Consider the following 25,331-nt stretch of genomic DNA (forward strand, 5'->3'; position numbering starts at 1 on the left):
GAGGTATAAAACAAGGGGTCCAAGGACTTCCAGGACAGAAGTTGGTATTTCAAAAAAAAAATGTAGGATTTTGGGTGAAATTAGCGGGGGTAGAAAACGGAAACGTTTAAACGGAAAACGTCTGTAGAAACGGAAAACGTTTTGTTTTCCTCATTGGTGTGACTTGCACATTACACTCCCCATTGTGTCCTGAAAGCAAGATGTGTATCTGCAGCGATAGTTCCTGGTGGCAGTCCTCGTCATACCTCCTCTTCGGAATCACTTGATGTGAGATGCATGAAAGGTTGCGACTCTAGGGAGAGAAACAGCGTGCGGTTATATTAAAAATCCAGCCCAGGAACGAAGTACCTGATCTCCCTTAGCTCGTCATATGAGATCGTTTCACAGCTTTAGTGACAAAAACCACCTGTAGGCACAAAGCAAACCACGCACGGCTTACACGCACCGTTATGGTGATGTCACCGTGTGATTTACCATGATGCTTCATTTGTCCTTGGAGTTGGTAGACTCTCTGGAGCATTGGTACAGAGTCACCGCTTGCTGTCCACTCTGTAAAAACCCGGAAAAGTATCAGAAAAGGCAGCAATTTGGACAACAACTTGGAAAATGTGTCTGGCGGCCCTTAAAGATGTACTGAGGATTAGAGGACAGGTTGATGGACCGAGTGCCCAAGAACCTCAGCACACGGACGAGGACAACATGGAAAGTTTGTCCAACACATTAGCTGTTTGCTCAACTTCAACCCATTACTTAATCTATCCATTTACATTCAATGTGCACATCCATGCTGCCATGCTGGCATGGTCCACCATGGTACTGGATCTGTCATGTAAAAGGTACCTTGAACTATCTCACACTTTGTTACCGCACATCAACAAACACCAGCATCGGCCTGCCCGCCCAAATGGCGCGAGTGCCCATCTCGGCCCATATTCTGTGGGCAATTTAAGGGTGACAGTTCCACAAAGTGATACTTTTTTTCTGGAAAACACTGTACACTTGAAAACAAGACAAAGTCTAACAGCGGCGTAGTCGGGCTTGTAAAATATAAACCACAAACACACATGATTAGCTTTTTTAACAGTTGCTAATGCTGTTTATGACATTAAACAAAGAAATTTGAAGGAATGCCGATATCCGTGAGGTAAGTTTTACTTACAGAACTGAGGGAAGATCTACTGTAATCTATATACCCCACAAGGGTTGGGTTAATAACATGCTATCAAAAAACAGGTGCATTCCTTACTTCCGCAGCTGCTAGTTTCGTACACCGCTTATCATCGATTCATGAACCATACACTGCTTCAATCCATCATGTTTGTATTCACGACATTGGGATGAAAGTGTTATGGTCATATTTACTATATTATTATTATTACTACTAGCGTGACTCAGTGTGCTCCGCGCGCCTCACTACACGTCGTTTCAGAGGGTTAAGCATCTTTGACCATTTCGGTGTCTTCAGGGCCATTTGGGTCTTCAGGGTCTTTTGGATTCTCTGGGTCTTCGAGTATTTGGGGTATTTTTGTTATTCGGGGTATTTAAGGGTGTTTTGGGTCTTTGGGGTCTTCAGGGGCTTTTGTTTCCTCTGGGTCTTCAAGAGTATTTGGGGTATTTTTGTTATTCGGGGTATTTAAGGGTATTTTGGGTCTTTAAGGGTCTTCAGGGTCTTTTGTGTATTTTAGGTCTTTTGGGTATTTTAGGTCTTTTGGGCCATTTGGGTCTTCAGGGTCTTTTTGAGCCTCTGGGCCTTCAAGGGTATTTTGGGTCTTTGGGGTGTTTTGGGTCTTCGGGGTGTTTTGGGTCTTTGGAGTCTTCAGGTCTTTTGTGTCTTTAAGGGTATTTTGGGTCTTCAGAGGTCATCAAAGGTCTGAGGGGTCTCAGCAGTTTAAACGTAATTAAGAGGGTGTTAATTGTAATTGAAGAAGAAGAAGAAGCCGTTTTCGTCGCATATAAACAAACAAACATACATAACGACATAACCATATACGTTTGCTCTATTATAATAAGATTACGAAAATGATACTACTGAAACGATACACAACTGTGTTAAGAATCCTGGGCTTAATTTGTCCAAAACAGCCCGAAGGTGAGGCATGAAGCCTAAGGCCTATACGTACTATTTTGTTGGAAGAGCCGTAACGCCTATGCTTTCGATATTTGATGGTCATTTTAACAATCGGTTTGTTTGTGTTTCACACAGAATGAAAAACGTAAAGGTAGAGCATGGTGATTGTGATATATGACAGGTTCGACAATATATTCGGCATGAACGGCATATAAATCAAAATGGCGGTGTGTGGAGTCAGCCGCATACGCTGTAATGACATCAGACCATTCAGACATAATCACATCACCCTATCATGTGGCCAGATCCTCAGCTCTGATTGGTATACGTTTGAGGAGACATAGACAGACAAACACTGTTCTAGACGGCTTTGCCCTATGGGCTACGCCGTAAAAATTGGGATCTACTGCAACCATATTTGGCCTTGCTGGACAACAATATAATTTTTGTGATGTAAAACTTTTGAAGTTTTCGTCATATATATAATAAAGCAAGACTGTCTGTTTGGCCATCCGCAAACTACTACCTCAGTTTTGGGGTTAGCCCCGCTAAACCTTCTGGTGTCCCAGCGGGTGCCCTAAGGTGGGTGGTAAGTTTCATATAATTTCTCAGAACGTTTTGTTTTAGAAATTCCAGGTTCCCACCCGTGCGTAGCACAGCTACCTTCCTATTGCAAGGGTACCCCAAGTATGGTTTCTGTCGGGGTAGCATATCTGGGGGAATGGGGGTTTAAGGTGGGGGGAGGGAGGGGAAGACCCCAGTTCTCTCTATTAAATGTATCGTATAGCGCCACCTGGTGGTATTACAAATCGATTAAAAATCATTTTGTATAAAGAAAGTTTAAACAATTTGATAATATACTGTCCTGTGGACGACTATTAAGACAGAGCGTCCACGGATAGCAATCGAGCTTAATGAGGCGTTTCCAATTAATGGCGGACGATACGCGAGCAGGGGGATTTGGGGGAGAATGCCGCTTACCTTCACGCGCGCAGGCGTCTTCACCTTGCAAATCAATAAATCAAACGAAAAACGGAGTTGATGTACAAAAAGTAAATGCGGCTTCATTGCCGGACTCAGAGAACAAAGAACGCGACGGTAATAACTAAACCCCTCTAATAGAGTGCTCCCACACTTCACTTCAAATACAAGACACTGGAAGGATGAATAAAATAAATCGTTGTCGGATGTGGGTGCGTCTTATCTGTCTGCAGTGTGTCCTCGTCAAGGATGGTCTGGGATCGAGCACGTTCATCCGACGCAGCACTGGTGTTGGTGGGAACTGCCTGGTCGTTGGCGTGGTGCAGCCCTCGGCGCGATCGCTTGTCAGCGCTCCAACCACAAGCCTCACTCGTCGTTCATATGTGAACGCAGGGGAAGAGAATCGTCGGCGCTGGTCTCTCCACCAAAGTCCAAAGGCAAGAACAGGTCCAAGCGCAAGAGAAAGCAAGAAGGGAGGAGAGAGAGGGAGGTCCGGCCAGGAAGAATCCAAAAACGAGGAGAGAAAATGTCGGCTCGCCTGTCGTTTTATCACTCGTCCTCTGACGTCAGCTCTCTTCCTCTCCCACTCCCAATCAGTCCGTCGTTTCCTTCTGCCCTTTCGCGCCTTCCTCACGTCCTGGTGTTTTTCCTCCAATCAGTGCGTCGCTTGTTGGTAGTTCGTTCACGCCTTCCGCACTGATTGGCCGTGGTGTCATCGGTTGCTGGCCAATCAGTGTCGCTCTTTCCACCAATCATGGGGAAGCTTTGACCCTCCCCTGACCAATCACATGTCCTCCTTTACTCTCCAATCAGCGAACTGCTTCCAACTCGCCCTTCCCCCCTGTCAATCACGAGTTCTCCTGGGCGTGGCTCTCGGCCTGCCCGTGCGATGTTTGCCTTCATGCCGGCGTTGTACGCGGCCGCTTCCGGTCTGTTCTTCCGTAAGTCATTGTGAGAGGGGAGATTTAATTAATGTGGTGTGCTATTGGGCCTAACTAATGTATGTGATGTGTTGCCATAAGGGACAATAGATAAATCGCAGAGAGGACGACACTGGGGAATTAGCATAAACCCCAGAACTACTTAACAGGCCCCGCCCCCTCATGGCGGGGAGACATACCCAACTTATCCGACATCCGGGCTAACAGAACTTATTACATCGAGATTCTCTAGCACGACAATCGAAGCACCAACCTATGCAGATCTACCTAAATCTATATATGCCCCTACCCAACCGACATAATACATTATGAATGGTGACATTGAAATCTGCATGAGAATAATTCGAAATTTTCGAAATGTTTCATTGTAATTGTAGGTTCAAACCAAATAATCCAACATTGAGCTTCACTGCAAAGCAGACGTGATTTTTGCTCACATTTATAAGCGGCAAGGATGGTCCAACCTATGCAGATCTACCTAAATCTATATATGCCCCTACCCAACCGACATAATACATTATGAATGGTGACATTGAAATCTGCATGAGAATAATTCGAAATTTTCGAAATGTTTCATTGTAATTGTAGGTTCAAACCAAATAATCCAACATTGAGCTTCACTGCAAAGCAGACGTGATTTTTGCTCACATTTATAAGCGGCAAGGATGGTTGACGAACGTGATGCTACCTGACTTCCAAGCAGATGGAAGATGACCTCAGGCAAATGATGGAGTGAATAGAGCAAAGATGATTGTGAAGTACATGTCCTTTCATTAAATCCGTCAGCGAAGCGATGGGTACTTTTGCTAGTTATATATGCTCAATTATATTAACATGTACTCTTGGTATTCTTCATCAAATCATAATAACCTCACCTCTGTTTGTGAACTTTGATGGACAGTAGACAAATGCGAGCGTGTAGATGTAGTAATTCAAGACTCCAAAAAACGTCAGAAATTCTGCTGGTAATCCCTAGTTAAAGGGTTTGTTTTGCTTGTGCGTTGAAAATGACATTTAAAAACGATAGTCACATCACCGTTGACATTGTATGAGCACATATGGAGCCACGGTGGAAAGTAATTAATAAACAGGTGTTTTCTGATGAATCCACAAACAATTGTGATGAAGTTAAAGCAAATGATGACCATTTTAATGGCGTGTTAATTAACCATGGATTACTTCAATATACTTGTTGCACTCCTTCATGGAGCAAGTTTCTGTAAAAATGAAAACCTGTCCTAGAAGGTTGAACAGGTGAAATAAAGAGCTCATCTTGCTCAGGAAGGCTATTGTCGACTTGTGTTGGCGGACGGGTCGAACAATAGATGAAACCACGAGGTTTATCGAGGTTGAACTAACCGCCATGGGAAGCAAGGATAAGCTGACGTTTGACGTTAATCCTTCATCGGAGCAAAAGAGCACAAAGGGTTAATGAAATGCTCCTTGCTTCCCACGGCAGTTAGCTTACCTCCATCAATGTCCTGTTGCTTCATCCATTTAAAGAGGGAAGTAGTTCCAATGACACTAAACATTGTTTCACTGGTTGTTTTTATGGCATGTTGAAGGGATTTAGCCACAATTTGTAGGAACGGTGCACAGTATAGGATTCGAAGGCATGGTAACAGGATCTGATATGCCACCGCATGAGGATTCCGAAACACAACACAGGATCCGATATGGCACTGCCATCTGAGCCTGGTGATGCTGGAATTGCATGTTAAATACCAAATGCTGTTGGTTTGTCCTTTGTCTTCTCTTGGCCTTGCAAGTATAGTGACATAGGCCATTGTCGTCCTATGTCCTAGTTACTTCCGCCAACGAAGGTTGACGACGGTTTTTTTATTCACCCCTGTTTGTTTGTCTGTGAGCAGGATATCTCAAGAAGTTATGGATGGGTTTGCGCGACACTTGGTGGACATGTTGGGTGTGGGAAAAGGCCGAATTGATTGGATTTTGGTGAATATCCGAATCCGGATCCTAGAATTTCTAAGTGATTCTTCACCATTGAGTGATAGGACCAAAAACTTTATATAGCATGATATCTCAAAATGTTGTGGATGGATTCAGACGAAACTTGGTGAATGAGTTTGTTTAGGTGTCAAGATCAAGCCGATTCGATTTTGGTTCAGGTCCGAATCCAGATCCAACCTCTCGGTGGAATACAAAATGTAAACCGTTGAGCCTGGCGGAGGTATCTGCTCTACCGAGTGCGTTCTAGTCCTGTCTGTAATATGTAGAAGGTCCTCAATGAGTGTTGGATCAGTGTAAAAACAATAAGTAATAAAAAAAAACAAAAAAAAAACTTTGTGTGGCTTATTCTGAGCCCCCTAAATGACATTGATCTGCCTGATGGACGTTGAACCTGAAGGAAATGTTCTGCATCAATTAGCTCATGTTCACATATGGAGTTGTAATTTGGTTGGGTGTGGTTTACGATTGTACATTAAAAGGGTCGGTTATGATTCGTACACTACTTACTAGATGAGTGCTGTTCACCATATTAACTGAGATCCGTTTCTCCAGCTGCATAAGGAAAGGATATAGTTCTGGTAGTGAGTCGAGAGCTCGGCCACAAAATTGTTCTGCAGGACGTGCGTGCCAAAGCGGAGGAAGAGAATAGTCAGGCTGCAAACACAACCATCAAAACATAGTCGAGTCATGATATCAGACCCTGTTTCACAAGGTACGCTCCAAACATAATAAACCGAGTTGTCGCCAAACCACAGGAAGACATGTAAAGTACAATTACGAGACCGATAATCGGGTTCAGAAAAGGTAGTGTGGTACTCGGGCATTAAAACATGCTCGGGGAGAAACCTGGCAGGGTAAAATACACGATACCTGAATTTCAGGAGAGATTATTCCATCATCTCAATTGATGTGAGAAATTAATCAACAATTTCTGAGGAAAAATGAAGACATCCCAATTTCAGGGTAAATCGATCAAAATCTCAATTTCAGGGAAGGTAGTGGTTGTTCATATGCAGCCTGTGGCTGCTGGTTGCAACATTTTCTGGAGGCATGGTTGTGCCGCTGATGCAATACCCAATCCCCCGACACCCCCTACCCCATTACCAACACTTTTTTTTTGCCAACTCATTTCATTTTACTAATTTTGCCAACATTGGAAGGATGGCAGGCTGGGTCAACCCACCTGATGTTATGTCAACGGCACGACGGGGGCTCAAACACTCAAGACCCTAAGATCTCAAGCCAGCCAACGTAACCGTGAAACCAACACAAGGCATAATTCCAGGGAAGATTAATCGACATTAAATTTCAGAGAAGATTAATAGTACGCTCAATTTCAGAAAATTTCAGGACATTAAGACATCCCAATTTTGGGGTAAATTAACAGACATTCCAATTTCAGGGAATATGAATGAATATCTCACTTTTAAGGTAATTAGATCAGCATTTTATTTTCTTGGGGAGCGGGTGAGGGAGGAGGATGGAAGGTGCGGGATAGACATGTCCACCTGATTATCAACTCGATGAATGTGAGGGCAGCGAGGAACTTGAGGCGCAAATTGGGAATCAAAACCTGCACGATGGTCATCTCATCTGGAAGTGCAAGAGATACAGGGTTGGATATGGAGAAGTACAGCTGTTTGAGAGAAATTCCAATGAGAGAACACCCATGTTATACAGTCACCCTTGGGAGCAGGCCGCTGCCGTCTCCTCCAGGCAGCTGCTACCATAGCCAGCAAGTAGACTATGTACAGTGCACCCAGGAAGCAGAATGCTATACGCATCACCTGTGCGCATACACACCACCACAAATGTCACATGCTACACTAGATACACCATCCAGGCTGAGATACCTGATCGTTTTAAACTCACCAAGAATACACCTGCATCCACTTGGGAGTGGTAAGATGGATCGTGTCCTTCGTTCACACTACGAGAAAAAAAACAAGTCGTGTCGAGAATTGTCCAACTTTAACACAAGCTTCATATAACAAGCAACATAACAGGTATAGTATAGGTGAGAATGAGAGATGTATCTGGATCAGGTGTGAGATGATAATGTATGGCAGAGATTATCACAATAACAGGTGACAGGGGTGATGATGCAGATGATAAAAAAGCAACGTACATTTTCCAGATGCCAAGAGTAAGAGCCAGAGCCCAGAGTGGACCAATGATGAGGACCTTTGGGAGGTAGAAGGGCAGGCGATGCCGGGGGGGCTGCAGGGGATCAAGAGATGATGAAGATAAAAGAGGTCGGCAATGTTAGGAAGGCTACTCGGATGCATAACAGGGGCTGGCTTTCTGCCATTGTGTAATGCACCCACAACATCAGGGCGTTTTATAATGGGAGGATCGGTCGATACCTCAAGAAGCAGGCAATGCGCGGAGCAGAGCCAGAAAAGCAGCAGCGCCGACAGAAAGCTCGTCTGAAATGCCACGTCAACCACTGCGGCCGACCAGTGTCGCAGGAGTAGAGACAGAGGGAAAGCAGGATCTGTTGGGACAAGCATCGGGATTTGTACGTGATGTCACACATCCACGATGCAACATCGTCAGCCGTGCGCAGCTGGTTTAAGTGTCCCTTGTGAAAGTGCCATGTACGATTCCAACCGATTTGGAAAAAGTTAGTAATAATAAGTGCACGTCTGTGCAACACAGTATAAGTAAGAGAATATAAGTTGCTAGCACTTCATTTTATGAATGACCCATACCATTGTAAAGGAGGAGTAGAGGCAACAAAGCCATCAACCATGACTGTTCCACGGTCCACAAGGCCATTGGGATGGAGAGCATCTTCCACCAATAGACACACTGTGCGCAGAGAGTACAAAGTGATACATGGCGAGTACACAAATCTGATCAAATTAGCGACTCGTGATCACATCGTTAGATCTGCAGCTTCACCTCACGTCATTATTAGCCGACTGTTAAATGATTAGGAAGTCCAGTCACATGACGTGATGCAGGCTTCATCTGATGTCTGTTTATACAGACAGCCAATAGCCATTCTTGGTTAAAGGCTCAACTATAACTGGTGAGCTAAGCTGCGAGACCATTTGAGTTGGAAAACTCAACCATTGATGAGCAGAGGAGGGGTCTTGGGTCATACCATGACGATGAACGTGCACAGGATGAAGACAAAACGGAACCAGATCTCCAACATGGTGAAAGTCGGGTTGTACGTTTTGAACTGCAGGAGGCACAAGAGATCTCGGTTATAGTTTTCCCACGCTCATCCACCACTCCCTTTCCCTACTACAAAGAGAATGTGGAAACCACAGAAACAGCAACAGCATGGCAGTAACTCACCATGAAGTGCACTCCAGAAGGTTCCATCGAGACGGCACCAAGACCCCCAATTAAGACGCTGACCTTGTACCGAGTGTACGCCACTGAACCAAGGTGCAAAATCACCACGTCCTCACACATTTCCTGTCGTTTCCACAACAAAAAACAACAACAATCTCAATTCAATTGGTGTCGGGCTAAGAGATGTACAACTGGTGATTGCATTATAACATCACCTCTAGCCTGAGTTATAATCTCGAGCCAGCTGTAAACTACCACCCAAGGGTTTCACAGGTGGGGTGATTCATCAATGTGTGCGCCGTCCCTCGGAAGGACATTAAACCAGGTGGCCCATCTGCTGGCATTAGTTGGTGGATATTAAAGATCCCAAGGTGTCCTTTGTGAAGAGTAGGCAAGCTATCGCCGGCACCCTGAGCAAATTAAATTCCTTCTCTAACCTACAGAGGGCACTGCATCAGCGGCACAGCCACACCCCAGCAAGCATTGTGCTGTATAAAATACTGTACCTGCAGTCATATACTGTCTAAGAAAGAAGAAGAAGAAGAAGCGATATGCCACTTCCCTTATTCTGCCAACCGTGAGATCAAATTTTTATTTTTTTTGTATACAGGATCGAGGCTCATGAAAGAGTAAACATTTATCACACAAAAAATCAAACAGACACAAAAAGTATATAATAAGGGGAGCGGTAGACAAGATGGGGGAGAGAAGGGGAAGCACACAAACACAACCTTTGAGAGCAGGGACATCGGGAGTTCTGTGGGAGGGAGAGGGCTTGGGGGGAGGGAGAGAAGTATAAAACACAAGGACACTGCAAGGACTTCCAGGAAAGAAGTTGGTATTTCAAAAAAGTGAATCTAGGGTGAAATTAGTGGGGGTGGAAAAGATCAAGGTTTTGGATGGGGGAAGATAAGAGATGGTGGTGAACAGCTGTTTTAAAGATCTGGAGGGAGGAGTGGGATTTAAGGGAGTTTGTTTCAGAGGTGGGAGAAAAGAGGAATGAAAGAGTGAAGGTGAGCAGAGAGTCTCGATTTTGGCAGTTTAACCATAAGAGGGTTGCTGGCAGATCTTGCGCGACCTGCAGGAATATTTGTGGGAGAGAGCCCAGAGAGGTGGAGGAGCAGGGCCAGAGAGGAGTCGGTAGAAGACAGAAAGCCCACCAACCTGCCTGTGGTGAGTGAGTGAAAGGCCCTCGGAATCAGCTTCATCGCAGGAGATTCCAATGATTCTGAAAGCTTTGGTTTCAACAGCGTGAAGCCGAGCTAGGTGTGAGGCAGGAGCACCAGCCCAGAGGGGAGAGAAGTATTCCATTGAGCTGCGGATGAAAGCCTTGTATGTGGTGAGGAGCTCAGGTGTGCCAAGGAAGGACTTCGCACGACTGAGTATGCCCAGTCGGCGACTGGCTTTGGAGGCCAGATTTTGCAGCTTCTTTTGATTGGCTGGCTGTATTTTTATCCCACCTTCTCAGGGGCAAATCCGAAAGCTTATTATTGGTTGTACAATCTGGTGAGCGAGGGTCGTTCAACCCACTGCAGCAGCAGATCCTCATTCGTGAAGCCATGACATGAGTCTGTGTTGATGCAATTAAAATATTATTAATTAGAGCGAAGTCGATTGCGTACCATCGTGAATCCCAACGCTTCCCACCTTAAGGAAAGTTGAAAGATGGCAAAGAGTTCCACCAGGAATTAACCAATATTAAATTTTAGCTTAAAAAAAAAAAAATCTTCTGTTTTGACCCCTGTGACCCCAAGTCCCCACCCACTGCACCCATCGGGGCATGAACCGAGGGTCAGATCCAAAAAAATAGCAACATACTTCATGCGTCACGCAATGTTGATTGCACATTCAATGTTTCATTGGAAAATGTTTAAAATGTGCCCATAATAGCATTTTCTGGTATTTGACCTTTTGACTCCGCCTTGGGGTGCTAGAGGGCGCGGCCGAAAATCTTCCTACCTGTGAGCATAGTAGCGACCTCCCTCGAGGTTGTGCAGTGTCCCGCTGCAGGAGTTCCCTGCTCCCTTCACTTGTGGAGCCGACCAAGCCAACGGACACGTTCAGCTTTACGGATAGGGGAACGGCTTAGGGGAAAGAAAAAAAAAAAAAGTTAAAAATTCCCAAAAACTAAGTTAAAAAGTAAGTTAAATTTAAATTTAAATTAACAAGTAAGTGAAGCCAATCATTGGTAATGCGTAAAGTGCGTAGATGCCGCCATGACAGGGCTTGGGCCTACGTGGGGCTTTCTGCAGCTGCACGCGACACAGGAGCCAGACCTGCTGGTGAAATGCGGAGAACATGGGCGAATGAAGGGAAAACTCCCATGCGTTCTGGAGGACAGGACACGTCGTTCATTAGTCATGTGGTGGTGGTGGTGGTGGGGGTTCGTATGCAGCCTGTGGCTGAATCATTTTCTGTGGGTGCGGCTGCGCCACTGATGCAGTGCCCCCAAATTACCAGTCAGCTGATACTCATTTTATCGACCTCAGAAGAATGACAGGCTGAGTCAACCCACCTGGTGTTAATTCAACGGCTGGCAGGGGCTCACACTCACGACCCAAAGATCTCAAGCCAGCCACCTTATCCGTTAAACCAACACGAGGCTTATTAGTCATTTCATGAGAATAAACAGAAGTCAGTTTCAGCGAGTGCTCTTCCACCATTATTCATGGAATGTTGTGATAAAATTAAAGTTGTGACAGTTTCAAGACAAACACCACATCACATCAGTGGTGGTTCTGAATGAACTCTGAATCGCAGCAAAAAGCAAAGCCATGAATCATATAGGAGTCACCTTAGGATTCCCGCCATATAGCCGCTTGGTCGCCTTGGCAACGCTTGAAGCGGTGATCGCTGGACCTGGGACGAAACAACCTCTAAACACGTTTCCATACTTTATAATTTCAACCAAAAGGACATCGCAAGTGAGGCCCACATTATGCACCTCCAACGATATACCTTCGTGAAGACCGTCTCACCTGATCCATTGTGCATCACATCATTTGATACTCACCACTGACTCCGATGAGGAAGGTGATAAACAGGGCACCAAAGAAAGTGACAAAGACCAGAATAAAGCGTGACCGTCTCAGTGTGTACAGCTGCAGTGTCTGGAAATTGGTTGTCCTGCGGAGGGAGAGGCAACCAAAGGCGTTGTTAGCAATCAGAGGTTTGCAGCAAAGATCGATATCAAAAACCATTTTCAAACTTCAGTCCTAAAAAACATAAGAGACAGGCACACACAGGTGCACACACCCCTCCTCTTTAATGATACCTATAGGCTATACGAATAAATGTAAATAAACACGAGAGGAGGCCAACATCACAACATCATGCCTGCGCTACATCAACACAACAATTACTCTATCGGTTCATCAACAATTTCTATGGGGGAAGAAGAATGTGGCAGGTACAGGAACATCACCAGGAAGTTTCATATGTATAGGTACACACAAACAATAAAAAACAATTTGATTTCGATGATTTGATACTATTTACAGAGTGTTGGTGCTGCTGAAATAGTTTCTTGCCAAGAAGGTTATACCGAGTGATTTGCCATTGTTTGTCTGTGCCCCATCCAGCGTTATTTGTCCCCCAAATATTCCTGCAGGTCGCACAAGATCTGCCAGCAACCCTCTTATGGTTAAACTGCCAAAATCAAGACTCTCTGCTCACCTTCATTCCTTCATTCCTCTTTTCTCCCACCTCTGGAACAAACTCCCTCACTCTCTTCAATCCCACTCCTCCCTCCAGGTCTTTAAAACGGCTGTTCACCACCATCTCTTATCTTCCCCAATCCAAAACCTTGATCTTTTCTACCCCCGCTAATTTCACCCCAAATCCACTTTTTTGAGGTGACTTTTGTCTTCTTTCCTGGAAGTCCTTGGTGTCCTTGCGTTTTATACCTATCCTGCCTCCCCCCAGGCCCTCTGCATCCCACACATCTCCCGATGTCCCTGCCCTCAAATGTTGTGTTTGTGTGCTTCCTCCCCTTCTCTCCCCATCTTGTCGACCGCTCCCATGTTTATATACTTTGTTTACTTGTTTGTTTGATAAATGTTAGCTCTTTCACGAGCCTCGACTCTGTATACAAAAAAAAAAAAAAATATGCTGAGCGTCAGCTTGTCAAGCAAGGAATCAGCACATACCATATTTAAATTATTTGGTAGGACTCGGCCAGGATTCGAACCAAAGACCTCCCAGACTCAGAGCGGACCCTCTAACCATTATGCCTACCAAGTCTGGTGCACATATACACTACATGACAAAAAGTATGTGGACACCCGAACATCACACATCTCTTTCCAAAATCATGGACATTGATATGGAGTTGATCCCCCCCCCCCCCCCCCCCCTTGCTGCTATAACAGCCTCCACTCTTTTGGGAAGGCTTTCCACTAGATGTTGGAACATTGCTGCAGGGATTTCCTTCCATTCACCCAGAGGAGCATTAGTGAGGTCGGGCACTGATGTTGGGCGATCAGGCCTGGCTCGCAGTTGGCGTTCCAATTCATCCCAAAGGTGTTCGATGGGGTTGAGGTCAGGGCTCTGTGCAGGCCAGTCAAGTTCTTCCACACCGATCTCAACAAACCATTTTTGTATGGACCATGCTTTGTGCATGGGGGCATTGTCATGCTGAAACAGGAAAGAGTCTTCCCCAAACTGTTGCCACAAAGTTGGAAGCACACAATCGTGTAGAATGTCATTGTATGCTGTGGCGTTAGGATTTCCCTTCAGTGGAACTATGGGAACTAGCCCGAACCATGAAAAACAGCCCCAGACCATTATTCCTCATCCACCAAACTTTACAGTTGCCACTTTTAATTCGGGCAGGTAGCGTTCTCCTGGCATCCGCCAAACCCAGATTCATCCGTCGGACTGCCAGATGGTGAAGAGTGATTCATCACTCCAGAGAACGCGTTTCCACTGTTCCAGAGTCCAATGGCGGCAAGCTTTACACCACTCCAGCCGACGCTTGGCATTGCGCATGGTGATCTTAGGCTTGAGTGCGGCTGCTCAGCCATGGAAACCCATTTCATGAAGCTCCTAACGAACAGTTGTTGTGCTGACGTTGCTTCCAGAGGCAGTTTCGTTCTTGTTAGTGAGTGTTGCAACCGAGGACAGACAATTTTTATGAGCTACGCGCTTCAGCACTCGGTGGTCCATTCTGTGGTCTACCACTTCGCGACTTAGCTGTTGGTGCTCCTAGACGTTTCCACTTCACAATAACAGCACTTACAGTTGACTGGGGCAGCTCTAGCAGGGCAGAAATTTGACGAAATGACTTGTTGGAAAGGTGGCATCCTATGACGGTGCCACGTTGAAAGTCACTGAGCTCTTCAGTACGGCCCATTCTACTGTCGATGTTTGCTGCCAATTCTGCGGCCTAAAAAATAGTTGGTTTTCCAATTTAGTGACTCAATATACAAATACTGTTCAATTTTCAAGTCTATTGGATTAAAAATGGCGATTTTAGAAATTTGACCTCCAGATGACCTTTGACCTCAAAATCAATAGGATTCTCAATTGGGATGACCTCTACAACTTGTTGAAGTTTCATGACGATCGGTTTATAATTGTGACCTGTAGGCCAGTGACAAACAAACAGACAAACAGACAGACAGACAATAACAAACGCAACCCACCAATATACCTTAAAAATCTTCGATTTTGCAAGTAAGGTTTCAGACCAGGTCACTCTACTCTGGACATGCTGCTTCTGCTGTCTCAACAATGGATGGAGGTCCTCAATGCCAAACAGGAAATTAGAGCTGTCTCCCTCGACATATCACGTGCCTTCGATACGGTCTGGCACCCAGCTCTGCTCACCAAACTCTCCTCCTTTGGTATCCATGGAAATCTCCATGCATGGCTGGCGGACTTCCTCTGTCGTCGTAGTCAACGTGTGGCCCTGAATGGGTTTCTCTCATCTCCTCTTCCTGTTCAGGCTGGAGTTCCCCAAGGCAGTGTTCTGGGCCCTGTGCTTTTTCTGGTCTTCATCAATGATTTCTCTGACTCTCTTGAAAATCCTCTCTATCTCTTTGCTGATGACTCCACTCTCTGCCGCTCCATTCCTCATCCCTCAGATTGGCAGTCTGCAGCCTCCTCACTCTCTGCAGACCTGGACAAAATCACAGACTGGGCAAACAAGTGGAACATGTCTTTCAATCCTGACAAATCTCACACTCTTACGATGTCTCTCCGAAAAGACCGACTGGACAACCCTCCCATCTACTTTCTGAATAATCCTCTCCAAGAAGTTCTGTCACTCAAGCTTTTGGATCTCACTATCTGCCATGATCTTTCCTGGGAAAACCACATTTCCAAGCTGGCCTCCAAAGGCAGTCGCCGACTGGGCATCCTCCGTCGTGCGAAGTCCTTCCTTGGCACACCTAAGCTCCTCACCACATACAAGGCTTTCATCCGCAGCTCAATGGAATACTGCTCTCCCCTCTGGGCTGATGCTCCTGCCTCACACCTAGCTCGTCTTCACGCTGTTGAAACCAAAGCGTTCAGAATCATTGGAATCTCCCGCGATGACGCTATCTCAGAGGGCCTTTCACTTACTCACCACAGGCAGGTTGGTGGTATCTCCGTCTTCTACCGACTCCTCTCCGGCCTTGCTCCCCCAGCTCTCTCTGGGCTCTGTCCCCCAAATATTCCTGCAGGTCGCACAAGATCTGCCTGCAACCCTCTTATGGTTAAACTGCCAAAATCAAGACTCTCTGCTCACCTTCACTTCTTCATTCCTCTTTTCTCCCGCCTCTGGAACAAACTCCCTCACTCTCTTCAATCCCACTCCTCCCTCCAGGTCTTTAAAACGGCTGTTCACCACCATCTCTTATCTTCCCCAATCCAAAACCTTGATCTTTTCTACCCCCGCTAATTTCACCCCAAATCCACTTTTTTGAGATGACTTTTGTCTTCTTTCCTGGAAGTCCTTGGTGTCCTTTCGTTTTATACCTATCCTGCCTCCCCCCCAGGCCCTCTGCCTCCCACACATCTCCCGATGTCCCTGCCCTCAAATGTTGTGTTTGTGTGCTTCCTCCCCTTCTCTCCCCATCTTGTCGACCGCTCCCATTTTTATATACTTTGTTTACTTGTTTGTTTGATTTGTTTGTTTGATAAATGTTAGCTCTTTCACGAGACTCGACTCTGTATACAAAAAAAACCAAAAAAAAACCAAGAAGACGTCATGCAGAGCACAATACTTGAAAAAACCAACCCCCCTTGACCTTTTGACCTCAAAAATAATTGGTTTTCCAATTCAGTGAGGAACTATGCAAATGCTGTTAAATTTTCAAGTCAATCAGATGAAAATTGATGATTTTTCAGATGAAAATTAATGCTTTTGGAAGTTTGACCTTGAGTTGACCTTTGGCCTTTTTACCTCAAAAATAGTTGGTTTTCCAATTTAATGACTCAATATACAAATGCTGTTCAATTTCCAAGTCAATTGGATGAAAACTGACTGTTTTTCAGATGAAAATTGATGATTTCGGAAGTTTGACTTTGAGTTGACCTTTAACCTTTTGACCTCAAAACGTTGATTTTCAATTTAGTGACTCAATGTGCAAATGCTGTTCAATTTTCAAGTCAATCGGACAAAAAATTGCGATTTTAGAAATTTGACCTCCAGATGACCTTTGACCTCAAAATCAATCGGCTTCTCAATTGTGACGACCTCTACGACTTGAAGTTTCATGACGATTGGTTTAGAATTGTGACCTGTAGGCCGGTGACAAACAGACAAACAGACAGAATAACATAACAAGAAGACGTCATGCAGAGCACAACAACAACAACAACATGCATTTTAAAGGCCATTTTCCCTGCTAGAGCTGGGGTTAGCCTTGCGGTCCCCATGACAATCTTCTCCATTTTGCCCTATTTTCTGCATCTCTCCTTGTTAACCCCCTTGCCCGCATTTCTTCTTCCACCATCTTTAGCCAAGTCTTTCTCGGTCTTCCCCGTCTTCTACTTCCTTCTACATTCATTTCCATCACTCTTCTCAACCAGTCTCAATCTCAACCCATCAAGCATTTCAAGCATGCAGAGCACGATACTTCCAAAATCCACCCCCCAAAGGTTTCCATTAATACAGCAAATTGTCAATTTCATCAAGATTAAAATTGACGATCTTGATCAAAGCTCGGGTCAATACGATGAAAAGTGACGATTTTCCAGATGAAAAAATGATTTTAGAAGTTTGACCTTGAGTTGACCTTTGACCTTAAAATAGTTGGTTTTCCAATTCAGTGAGGCACTATACAAATGCTGTTCAATTTTCAAGTCAATCGCATGAAAATTGATGGTTTTGAAAATTTGACTTTGAGTTGACCTTTGACCTTTTGACCCAAAAAAACCGTTGGGCTTTCCATTTATTGACTCAATGTACAAATACTGTTAAATTTTCAAGTCAATCGGATTAAAAATGGCGAATTTTAGAAATATGACCTCCAGATGACCTGTGACCTTTGACCTCAAAATCAATAGGCTTCTCAATTGAGACGACCTCTACAAGTTGGTGAAGTTTCGTGACGATCTGTTTGGAATTGTGACCTGTAGGCCAGTGACAAACAAACAAACAGACAGATAAACAGAATAACAAACGCAACCCACCAATATACTTTTAAAATCTTCGATTTTGCAATAAACAAGAAGACGTCATGCGGAGCACGATACTTGCAAAATCTGCCCCCCACCCCAAAGAAAAAAAAATTCCATTGACACAGCAAATTGTCCATTTCATCAAGATTAAAATTGACAATCTTGATCAAAGCTCAGGTCAACAGGAAGAAAAGTGACGATTTTTTCAGATGAAAAATGATGACTTTGTAAGGTTGACCTTTGACCTTTTGACCCCAAAAATAGTTAGTTTCCCTATTTAGTGACAATATGCAAATGCTGTTGAATTTTCAAGTCAATCGGATGAAAATTAAGGATTTAAAAAATTTGGCCTATGTTGACCTTTTGGCCTATGTTGACCTCAAAAATAGTTGGTGGTTGAATTCAGTGACCATACATGTAAATCCTCTTAGAATTTCAAGTCAATCAAATGAAAATTGGTGATTTTAGAAATTCGGCCTATGTTGACCTTTTGGCCTATGTTCACCTAAAATAGAATTTGTGGTTGAATTCAGTGACCAGATATGCAAGTCATCTTCAAATTTCAAGTCAATTGGATGAAAATTGAGGATTTTAGAAATTTGGCCTATGTTGACCTTTTGGCCTATGTTAACCTTTTGGCCTATGTTCACCTAAATTATAATTTGTGGTTGAATTCAGTGACAAGATATGCAAGTCATCTTCAAATTTCAAGTCAATTGGATGAAAATTGAGGATTTTAGAAATTTGGCCTATGTTGACCTTTTGGCCTATGTTGACCTTTTGACCTATGTTGACCTCAAAAATAATTGGTGGTTGAATTCAGTGAAAAGATATGCAAGTTCTCTTCAAATTTCAAGTCGATCGGATGAAAATTTAGGATTTTAGAAATTTGGCCTATGTTGACCTTTTGGCCTATGTTGACCTCAAATATACTTGGTGGTTGAATTCAGTGACCAGATATGCAAGTCCTCTTCAAATTTCAAGTCAATCGGATGAAAATTTAGGATTTTAGAAATTTCGCAAAGTTGGTGACCTTTGGCCTATGTTGACCTTTTGACCCCAAAAATAATAGGCTTCTCAATTGGGACGACCTACACAGCTTGGTGAAGTTTCGTGACGATCGGTTTAGAATTGTGACCTGTCGGCCGGTGACAAACAAACAGACAAAGAGACAAACAGACAGACAGACAGAACCACAAACGCAACCGACCAATATACTTGAAAAATCTTCGATTTTGCAAGTAACAAACCAGACAAACGGACCCAAATGCAATACCCTCTCCTCCTGCGAGGGTAATTACAGCAAGATGAACTTGAAACGTACGGTACTGTACAAGCAATATGGGAGGTCCCGCTCATCAACGGGTGGGTAAAATCATGCTCTGGTGTTTCAGCAATTCACACGATCACCACAAAAATCTGTAAGGTGATGGATGTGCTCTTGAGACTGGAATAAGCAGGGCAAGTGTACACCAGATTTTCAAAACACTTAAGTGGAAATCTTATGTGCCAAGACCAACATGAAATGATGAACTGGATCGCAGAGCTTCCTCATCAAGAGGAAGGTCGAGGGTTATGTTTAGATATAAAAAATTGAATATCTAAAATCAGGTAATTGGCCTTCATGCCTCAATTGGCACTTGTGCATAAACAATGCCTGCATTTTTTTTCCCGGGAGTGATCGTGTAATATGTGTTGTCATTGTCATGCAAGAAATATTTAAATATATATTTCATTGAATTTACCCAGGCAACGCCAAGTACTTCAGCTAGAATATATATATATACATGTATATATGAACAAATAAACTCCATTCAAATCAAAACAAATCAAGACTCTCTGCTCACCTTCACTCTTTCATTGCTCTTTTCTCCCGCCTCTGGAACAAACTCCCTCACTCTCTTCAATCCCACTCCTCCCTCTAGGTCTTAAAAACAGCTGTTCACCACCAACTTATCTTTCCTTCCCCCTTAATTTCACCCCAGATCCACTTTTCTGAAATACCAACTTCTTTCTTGGAAGTCTTAGCAGTGTCCATGTGTTTTTGTTTTTTTAACCTCTCCCACCCCTCTCCCTTCCCATGCTTCCTTCCCCCAAGCCCTCTCCCTCCGACAGATCTCCTGATGTCCCTGCTCTCAAATGTTGTACTTGTGCGCTTCCCTCTCTCTCCCCATCTTGTCTCCTGCTCCCTTTAGCATATGTTTTATGTTTCATGTATCAGTTTGTCTTTTTGTGATCAATGTTAGCTCTTACACGAGCCTCGATCATTTATACCAAAAAAAACAAAAAACAAAACACTGACAGCACATTCACCTTTAGAGGAGACCCTCTAATACACATCACGATCATGACACATGTAAACAATCGCCCATCTAACAGGTAAATAAACATACAAAGTAAAATCATCCTTACCCAAAGTAAACTACCAGCAATGCCTATTTTCAGGATCCTTCCCCATCCCCAGCACCTTACATTTCCTTCTGTCAAATTGCATCTGGCAATCTATTAAAATTATAGTATCCAGACTTTGCTGAATCTCACAGGTGTGACACTGACTGGGTCGGCCATCAAGGCATCAAAACGCCTGAAGCCATACTTCAGATTCCAGAAACTCATACGGCAAGGATAAGCCAGTAGTAAGTAGTAGAACCAGATGAGCCAGAAACGCCGTTGGTTTTCAAATACACAACTATTTTCTAAAAAAGGAATATTTTTTTAAATTATTGTACAAAACATGAAGCATGAATAACAATGCCATACTCAAACCACAAAAAGCCGTACATGACGTCACAGTGCCACTGTGAGCAATAAACGAATGTGCCTTAATTCAGCGTAAAACTTGTTTAAATTGTTGGAAACTTTTGTGAATACGTTTCTTGTAAACATGAAAACACCGTGATGATATCAGCGTAGTGTTTCACTCTCAGTTTGTCAGCTTTGGCGCGAAAAACGTAATTACCCACGCAGGTAACGATAAATGTCACTCCTGTCAAAGTTATAAAACTTCTGCTGGGCTCATGCACTAAAACCATGAAGATAGCTACCGCGCCCAGCCAGCCAACTGTTTGTCTCCAAACATCCACTCGAGAAAATGATGATTCCATCATGGCAAATGTATCACACACAGATAATGTAAGAAGTAAACGAGCGACACTCACCCCTCCATTTCCTTGGCATACTTTCAGCGGGTGTCTGCGCGGCTCCGGCCTCGATTCCAACCCACCAGGACGGTGACGTCATCTCGCTAGCTCTGCGTGCGCATGACGTCAGGGCGTGCGGAAGTGCAGGTCCTGTTCGCACGTGCGCAATGAGAACATCCTCGAGAGAAAAATAACAATATTATTGCCTGTGCGACGAAGATAGTGATAGAGTTGTGAGGAGACGCTACGATGGCTTCGACGATTTGAACCTCACTCTTTGGATAGGAAGGGGAGCGTTGAACCCTTCGTGCAGGTGACTCATATTTATTAATTTAACTCGTTTTTCACGTTTACTGCTTTGTTATAATCACGACGAGCGTCAGTGCATTAAAGTTAATTTTTGCAATCTCTGCAAAAGTAGCCATATTGGTTTTAGAGGTCAACGATTGGCTACGGAGTACGGACCGGATGTGACGTAGACAAGATGGCTACCTTTGCGGTAATTGCAGGGAAACTGCATTTGCACTTGTTTAATCTTCAAAGTGAGAGAGAGAGAGAGAGAGAGAGAGAGCTTGGTTTCTCTCTTATTTATTGTTTAATGAACCCACAAAACTCATACTTTACAGTTCGCACTCACTGTGACACCATTAGCAAGGTTAATTGGTCATTAGTGACAACAGGGCAAACATTCATATTAAGGAAAAGGGAGGCAGGTAACGATGAGTGGTAGGGGAGAATGCAAGGGGTGGACAAGATGGATACATAAGCAACTTTTTGGGAGGGGTGGGGGTAGTTTAGTGGCTGTAGAAAAGATCATCGTTTTGGATGGGGGATGATCGAAGATGGGAGTGAACAGTTGTCTTGAAAACCTGGAGGGAAGAATGAGATTGAAGAGTCAATAGAAGGCGGCTTCACAGATGGGGAAAATAGGAGCAAATGAGTGAAGGATTTTGGCAGTTTCATGAAGAGGGGTTGCTGGCAGACCACGTGCATACTGTAGATACCTGGGGGTGGGGCGGTGGGGGGGAGCGAGAGGGGTGGGAGGAGTGGTACAAAGCATGGAGAGATTAGAGGGTGCGATATCAGAAAGGAGGCAGAAGAAGACAGAAAGACCACCGACCTGTCCGCGATGGTGAAATTATAGGCCCATAGACTCAGCCCCATCTCAAGAGATTCCAACGATCTTGAAGCTCTTCCCCTGGCCTCCACAGCATTGAGCCGAACAAGGCATGAGCCATTTGTGTCATCTCAGAGGGGACAGCAGTTCTCCACTAAGCTGCAGGTGAAAGCCCACAAGCAGACAGGAGCCAAGGTGTGCAAGGACTTTGCATGATGGAGGATGCCCTGTCGGTGTCTGGCTTTGGAGGCCAACATTGAAATGCGGTTTGTCCAAGATAAATCATGGCTGAGAGTGAGACATAAGAGTTTGAGTGACTAAACTTATTCGAGAGGTTTGTTGAGAAAGCATATGGGAGGATTTGTCCTACGGTCCTTAGAGAAAGAGAGAAAGAAGTGCTTGACCGGATTGTGATTTTTTTTTTCAAGGTCTGAAGAGAGGGAAGAGGCTGCTGTCTGTCTTTCAGAAGAATGAAGGATGTCACTGCCGAGACCAGCAAATAGGTAAAGAGGATTTCCAGAGAGTCAGGTCATTGTTGTAGACTAGAAATCGGACTGGGCCTAGAACACTGCCGCGGGGAACTGCAGCCTTGACAGAGGAGATGAAAGGATTCCGTTGAGAGCAACACATTGTCTACGAGAATAGAGGAAGTCAGAAATCCAAGAGTGGAGTTGGCCTTGTATGCTATAGGCAGAGAATTTGGAGAGCAAGGCAGGATGCCATACTGTATCAAACTGGAGATATGTCGAGAGGGACGGCCCTGATCTCACGTGTGATATTGAGGGCCTCTATCCATTGGTGGGAGAGTAGAAGTGGCACGTCCAAGGTGGAGTGACCAGGTCTGAATCCAAATTGATGATCTGAGATGAGGCTGTTGGAGAAAGGGAATTATTTAATGTTGACTGAGATGATGGATTCCATGACCTTGCTGATGATTGGAATTAAGCCAATTGGTCTGTAGTTAAGGGGATCCATTTTTGCACCTTTTATATAATGCAGTGATGTTTGTGGATTTCCAAGCAGATGGATGATTATCGAGGGCAAATTATAGGGTGAAAATGGCAGAGAGAGGAAGGGCAAGAGCAACAGATTAGGATTTTAGGACTCGTGAGCTGATGCATCTGGTTTACTTGCCGAATCAGAGTTGAAGGTTGCCAGAAACTTCTCCACCTTCTCAGGTGCAAAAGAGACAGAATCCAAGAGCAGTTGGGTACGACACAGGGAAGGGTGGGCACAGACAGAGAGAGAGGGATTAGGGACACAAGATTTGGAAGCAAATACAGAATTGAGGCATTCGGCCTTCTCACGAGCAGAGTCGGCTGTGGCATCATTTGAAGTGATGGAAGAGGGGCATACACCAGAGACAGACTTTACAAGGCGTCTTCAGGTCTTAGAGGAGGGGGATAAGTTTGAAAGCTCATTCTTGAGGTTTGACAGATGTTGTTTTCTGGTTCTCCTGAGACAAAACAAAGATATGGGATGATATGAGATGGTAGTGCACTACCTGCTTTTTTCGGGTTCTCCTGAGACGAAACAAAGATGTGGGATGACTTGAGTCATCTTCATGAGTAGTGCACTACCGGTTTGAAGCTATGGAAGGAAGAGTGCAATTTAACAGCCTCAGGAAGGCAGTTCCACAAACAGGAGAAACAACAGGCATTTTAAGGCCATTTTCCCTGCTAGAGCGGGGGTTAGCCTTGCGGTCCCCATGACAATCTTCTCCATTTTGCCCTATTTTCTGCATCTCCCCTTGTTAACCCCCTTGCCCGCATTTCTTCTTCCACCATCTTTAGCCAAGTCTTTCTCGGTCTTCCCCGTCCTCTACTTCCTTCCACATTCATTTCCATCACTCTTCTCAACCAGTCACTTTCATCCTTCCTCAACACATGACCAAACCATCTCAAACTGTTTCTCTTCACAGCATCAATCACAGGCTCTATTCCCATCATCTTTCGCAATTCATCATTTGTCTTCCTCTCTCTCAACGATACTCTGCACATCCGTCGAACCATTCGCATTTCCACCCTTTCCAGCCTTCTTTGCTGCTCTACGTTCATTACCCACGTCTCGCTCCCATAAATCATAAAGAAAGAGGAAGAAAATAGAAGAAAGAGGAAGAAAGAGAGAAAGAGAAAAGAGAAAGAGAAAAAGAAGAAAGAGAAAAGAGGAAGAAAATAGTTGAATTTAAGAGAATGACTAGAAGGGAGTTTACTGGAAGAACATGCACATCTTGGAACAGCTGGGGATGGTTAGAGGATGAGAGAGAGAGAGAGGGAACAGGACAAGACGAGGGGCAGTTAAAAAAACAAAAAACAGAGGCCATCGACCTGCCAGTGTTCTGAGAGCAACGGAAAATCCGTTCACATCCCAGAGATGTCGCTGATCCGGCACGGCATAGCGATCCCAAATTCTGCACCCTATAATAAACCAGCTGTCGCTCTCACCTCACAGGTAGGTTGATGGCCTTTTTGTTTTTACTGCCTCATCGTGGGAGATTCCAATAATATTGAAGGCTTTCAATTCCACAGAATCCAAGAGAGACAGATGTAATGCTGGGGTTCGAGCTCAAAGTGGAGAGCAGTACTTCATTAACCCTAACTATAACTGAACTGGGTAATTTTGAGCTTTCCCTGACTGATCTTGGCCGTCGATGGTCCGATGAATTTGAAAATTTGCACATGCATAGATCATCGCGTAATGAACCGATTGTTTAAAACATTTCTTAATATGTTAATTTGTCGAATTATTGCCCAATTATATTGTTCTACAATTATTCATTATGTCTTAGACAACATGCTAAAACACTCGGAAGAAATTACAGGCCAATTAATTTACACCATCAGTGTGCTAATGCATGTAACACTTATTTACATGTTTGTTGTACATTAACATGTGCAAAATTCCGTTTTTTAGGACATTTTTTTTTAGGACTAATTGTCAAGTGACATCTGAACGGTAAGTCCGATTTGGACGTATGTGGTATCAAAATGTGCGCAAGACTCTATAAAAAAGTCATGAGAGGAGAATTCGAAATCCCCAGCAGTTTTGAAAAAGGTCGAGAGGGCTCTCCACCCCTCACTCCCCCCAATGCAGTTAGGGTTAAGCTATGGACAAAGGCCTTCTGGCTGAGAGTAGCTCCCATTATTGAAGGAGTTACTTGGAACAACTGAGGATGGTCAATCTGCAGCTGA

At 44.3% G+C, this 25,331-nt stretch overlaps 2 protein-coding genes across 5 annotated transcripts in view; one reads left to right on the forward strand and one right to left on the reverse strand.

Moving 5' to 3' along the window:
* On the reverse strand, positions 1–21,129 carry LOC137439544 (transmembrane protein 181). 3 transcript variants are annotated; one of them, XM_068135387.2, is made up of 17 exons: positions 21,042–21,129; positions 12,287–12,399; positions 12,068–12,132; positions 11,510–11,603; positions 11,233–11,357; positions 9,274–9,396; positions 9,074–9,154; positions 8,676–8,775; positions 8,328–8,458; positions 8,090–8,181; positions 7,834–7,891; positions 7,646–7,748; positions 7,470–7,554; positions 6,533–6,615; positions 4,866–4,955; positions 446–549; positions 1–292 (listed from the first exon to the last, which is right to left on the reverse strand). In XM_068135387.2, the coding sequence occupies exons 1-17, from the start codon at positions 21,047–21,049 to the stop codon at positions 107–109; spliced, it is 1,641 nt and encodes a 546-aa protein (XP_067991488.2). In that variant the 5' UTR covers positions 21,050–21,129; the 3' UTR covers positions 1–106. The 3 variants fall into 3 exon arrangements, 2 of the variants coding, with proteins under 2 accessions (XP_067991488.2, XP_067991489.2); XM_068135388.2 differs by having other exon boundaries at positions 94–292; positions 475–549; XR_010986950.2 differs by lacking the exon at positions 4,866–4,955 and having other exon boundaries at positions 229–292; positions 475–549; positions 6,469–6,615.
* PEX7 (peroxisomal biogenesis factor 7) overlaps positions 21,130–25,331 on the forward strand; it is an 11,932-nt gene continuing 7,730 nt past the window's right edge. The window contains exon 1 of one of the 2 annotated variants that reach the window (XM_068135389.2): positions 21,130–21,336. The gene's annotated coding sequence lies outside the window, so the exon portion shown is untranslated. The remainder of the gene's footprint in view (positions 21,337–25,331) is intronic. The other variant, XM_068135390.2, reaches the window with a different exon arrangement.

This window comes from Myxine glutinosa, chromosome 14, assembly GCF_964187855.1.
Source record: "Myxine glutinosa chromosome 14, kmMyxGlut1.1, whole genome shotgun sequence".
Taxonomy (NCBI): domain Eukaryota; kingdom Metazoa; phylum Chordata; class Myxini; order Myxiniformes; family Myxinidae; genus Myxine; species Myxine glutinosa.

What these genes read in the sequence shown, in the direction of transcription:
- LOC137439544 (XM_068135387.2), bottom strand. An exon ending in CGCATTGCCTGCTTCTTGAG is followed by an intron (nt 8,182 to 8,327) that starts GTATCGACCGAT and finishes GATCCCCTGCAG; the next exon opens with CCCCCCCGGCATCGCCTGCC. An exon ending in CTCGACTCACTACCAGAACT is followed by an intron (nt 4,956 to 6,532) that starts ATATCCTTTCCT and finishes ACTAGGGATTAC; the next exon opens with CAGCAGAATTTCTGACGTTT.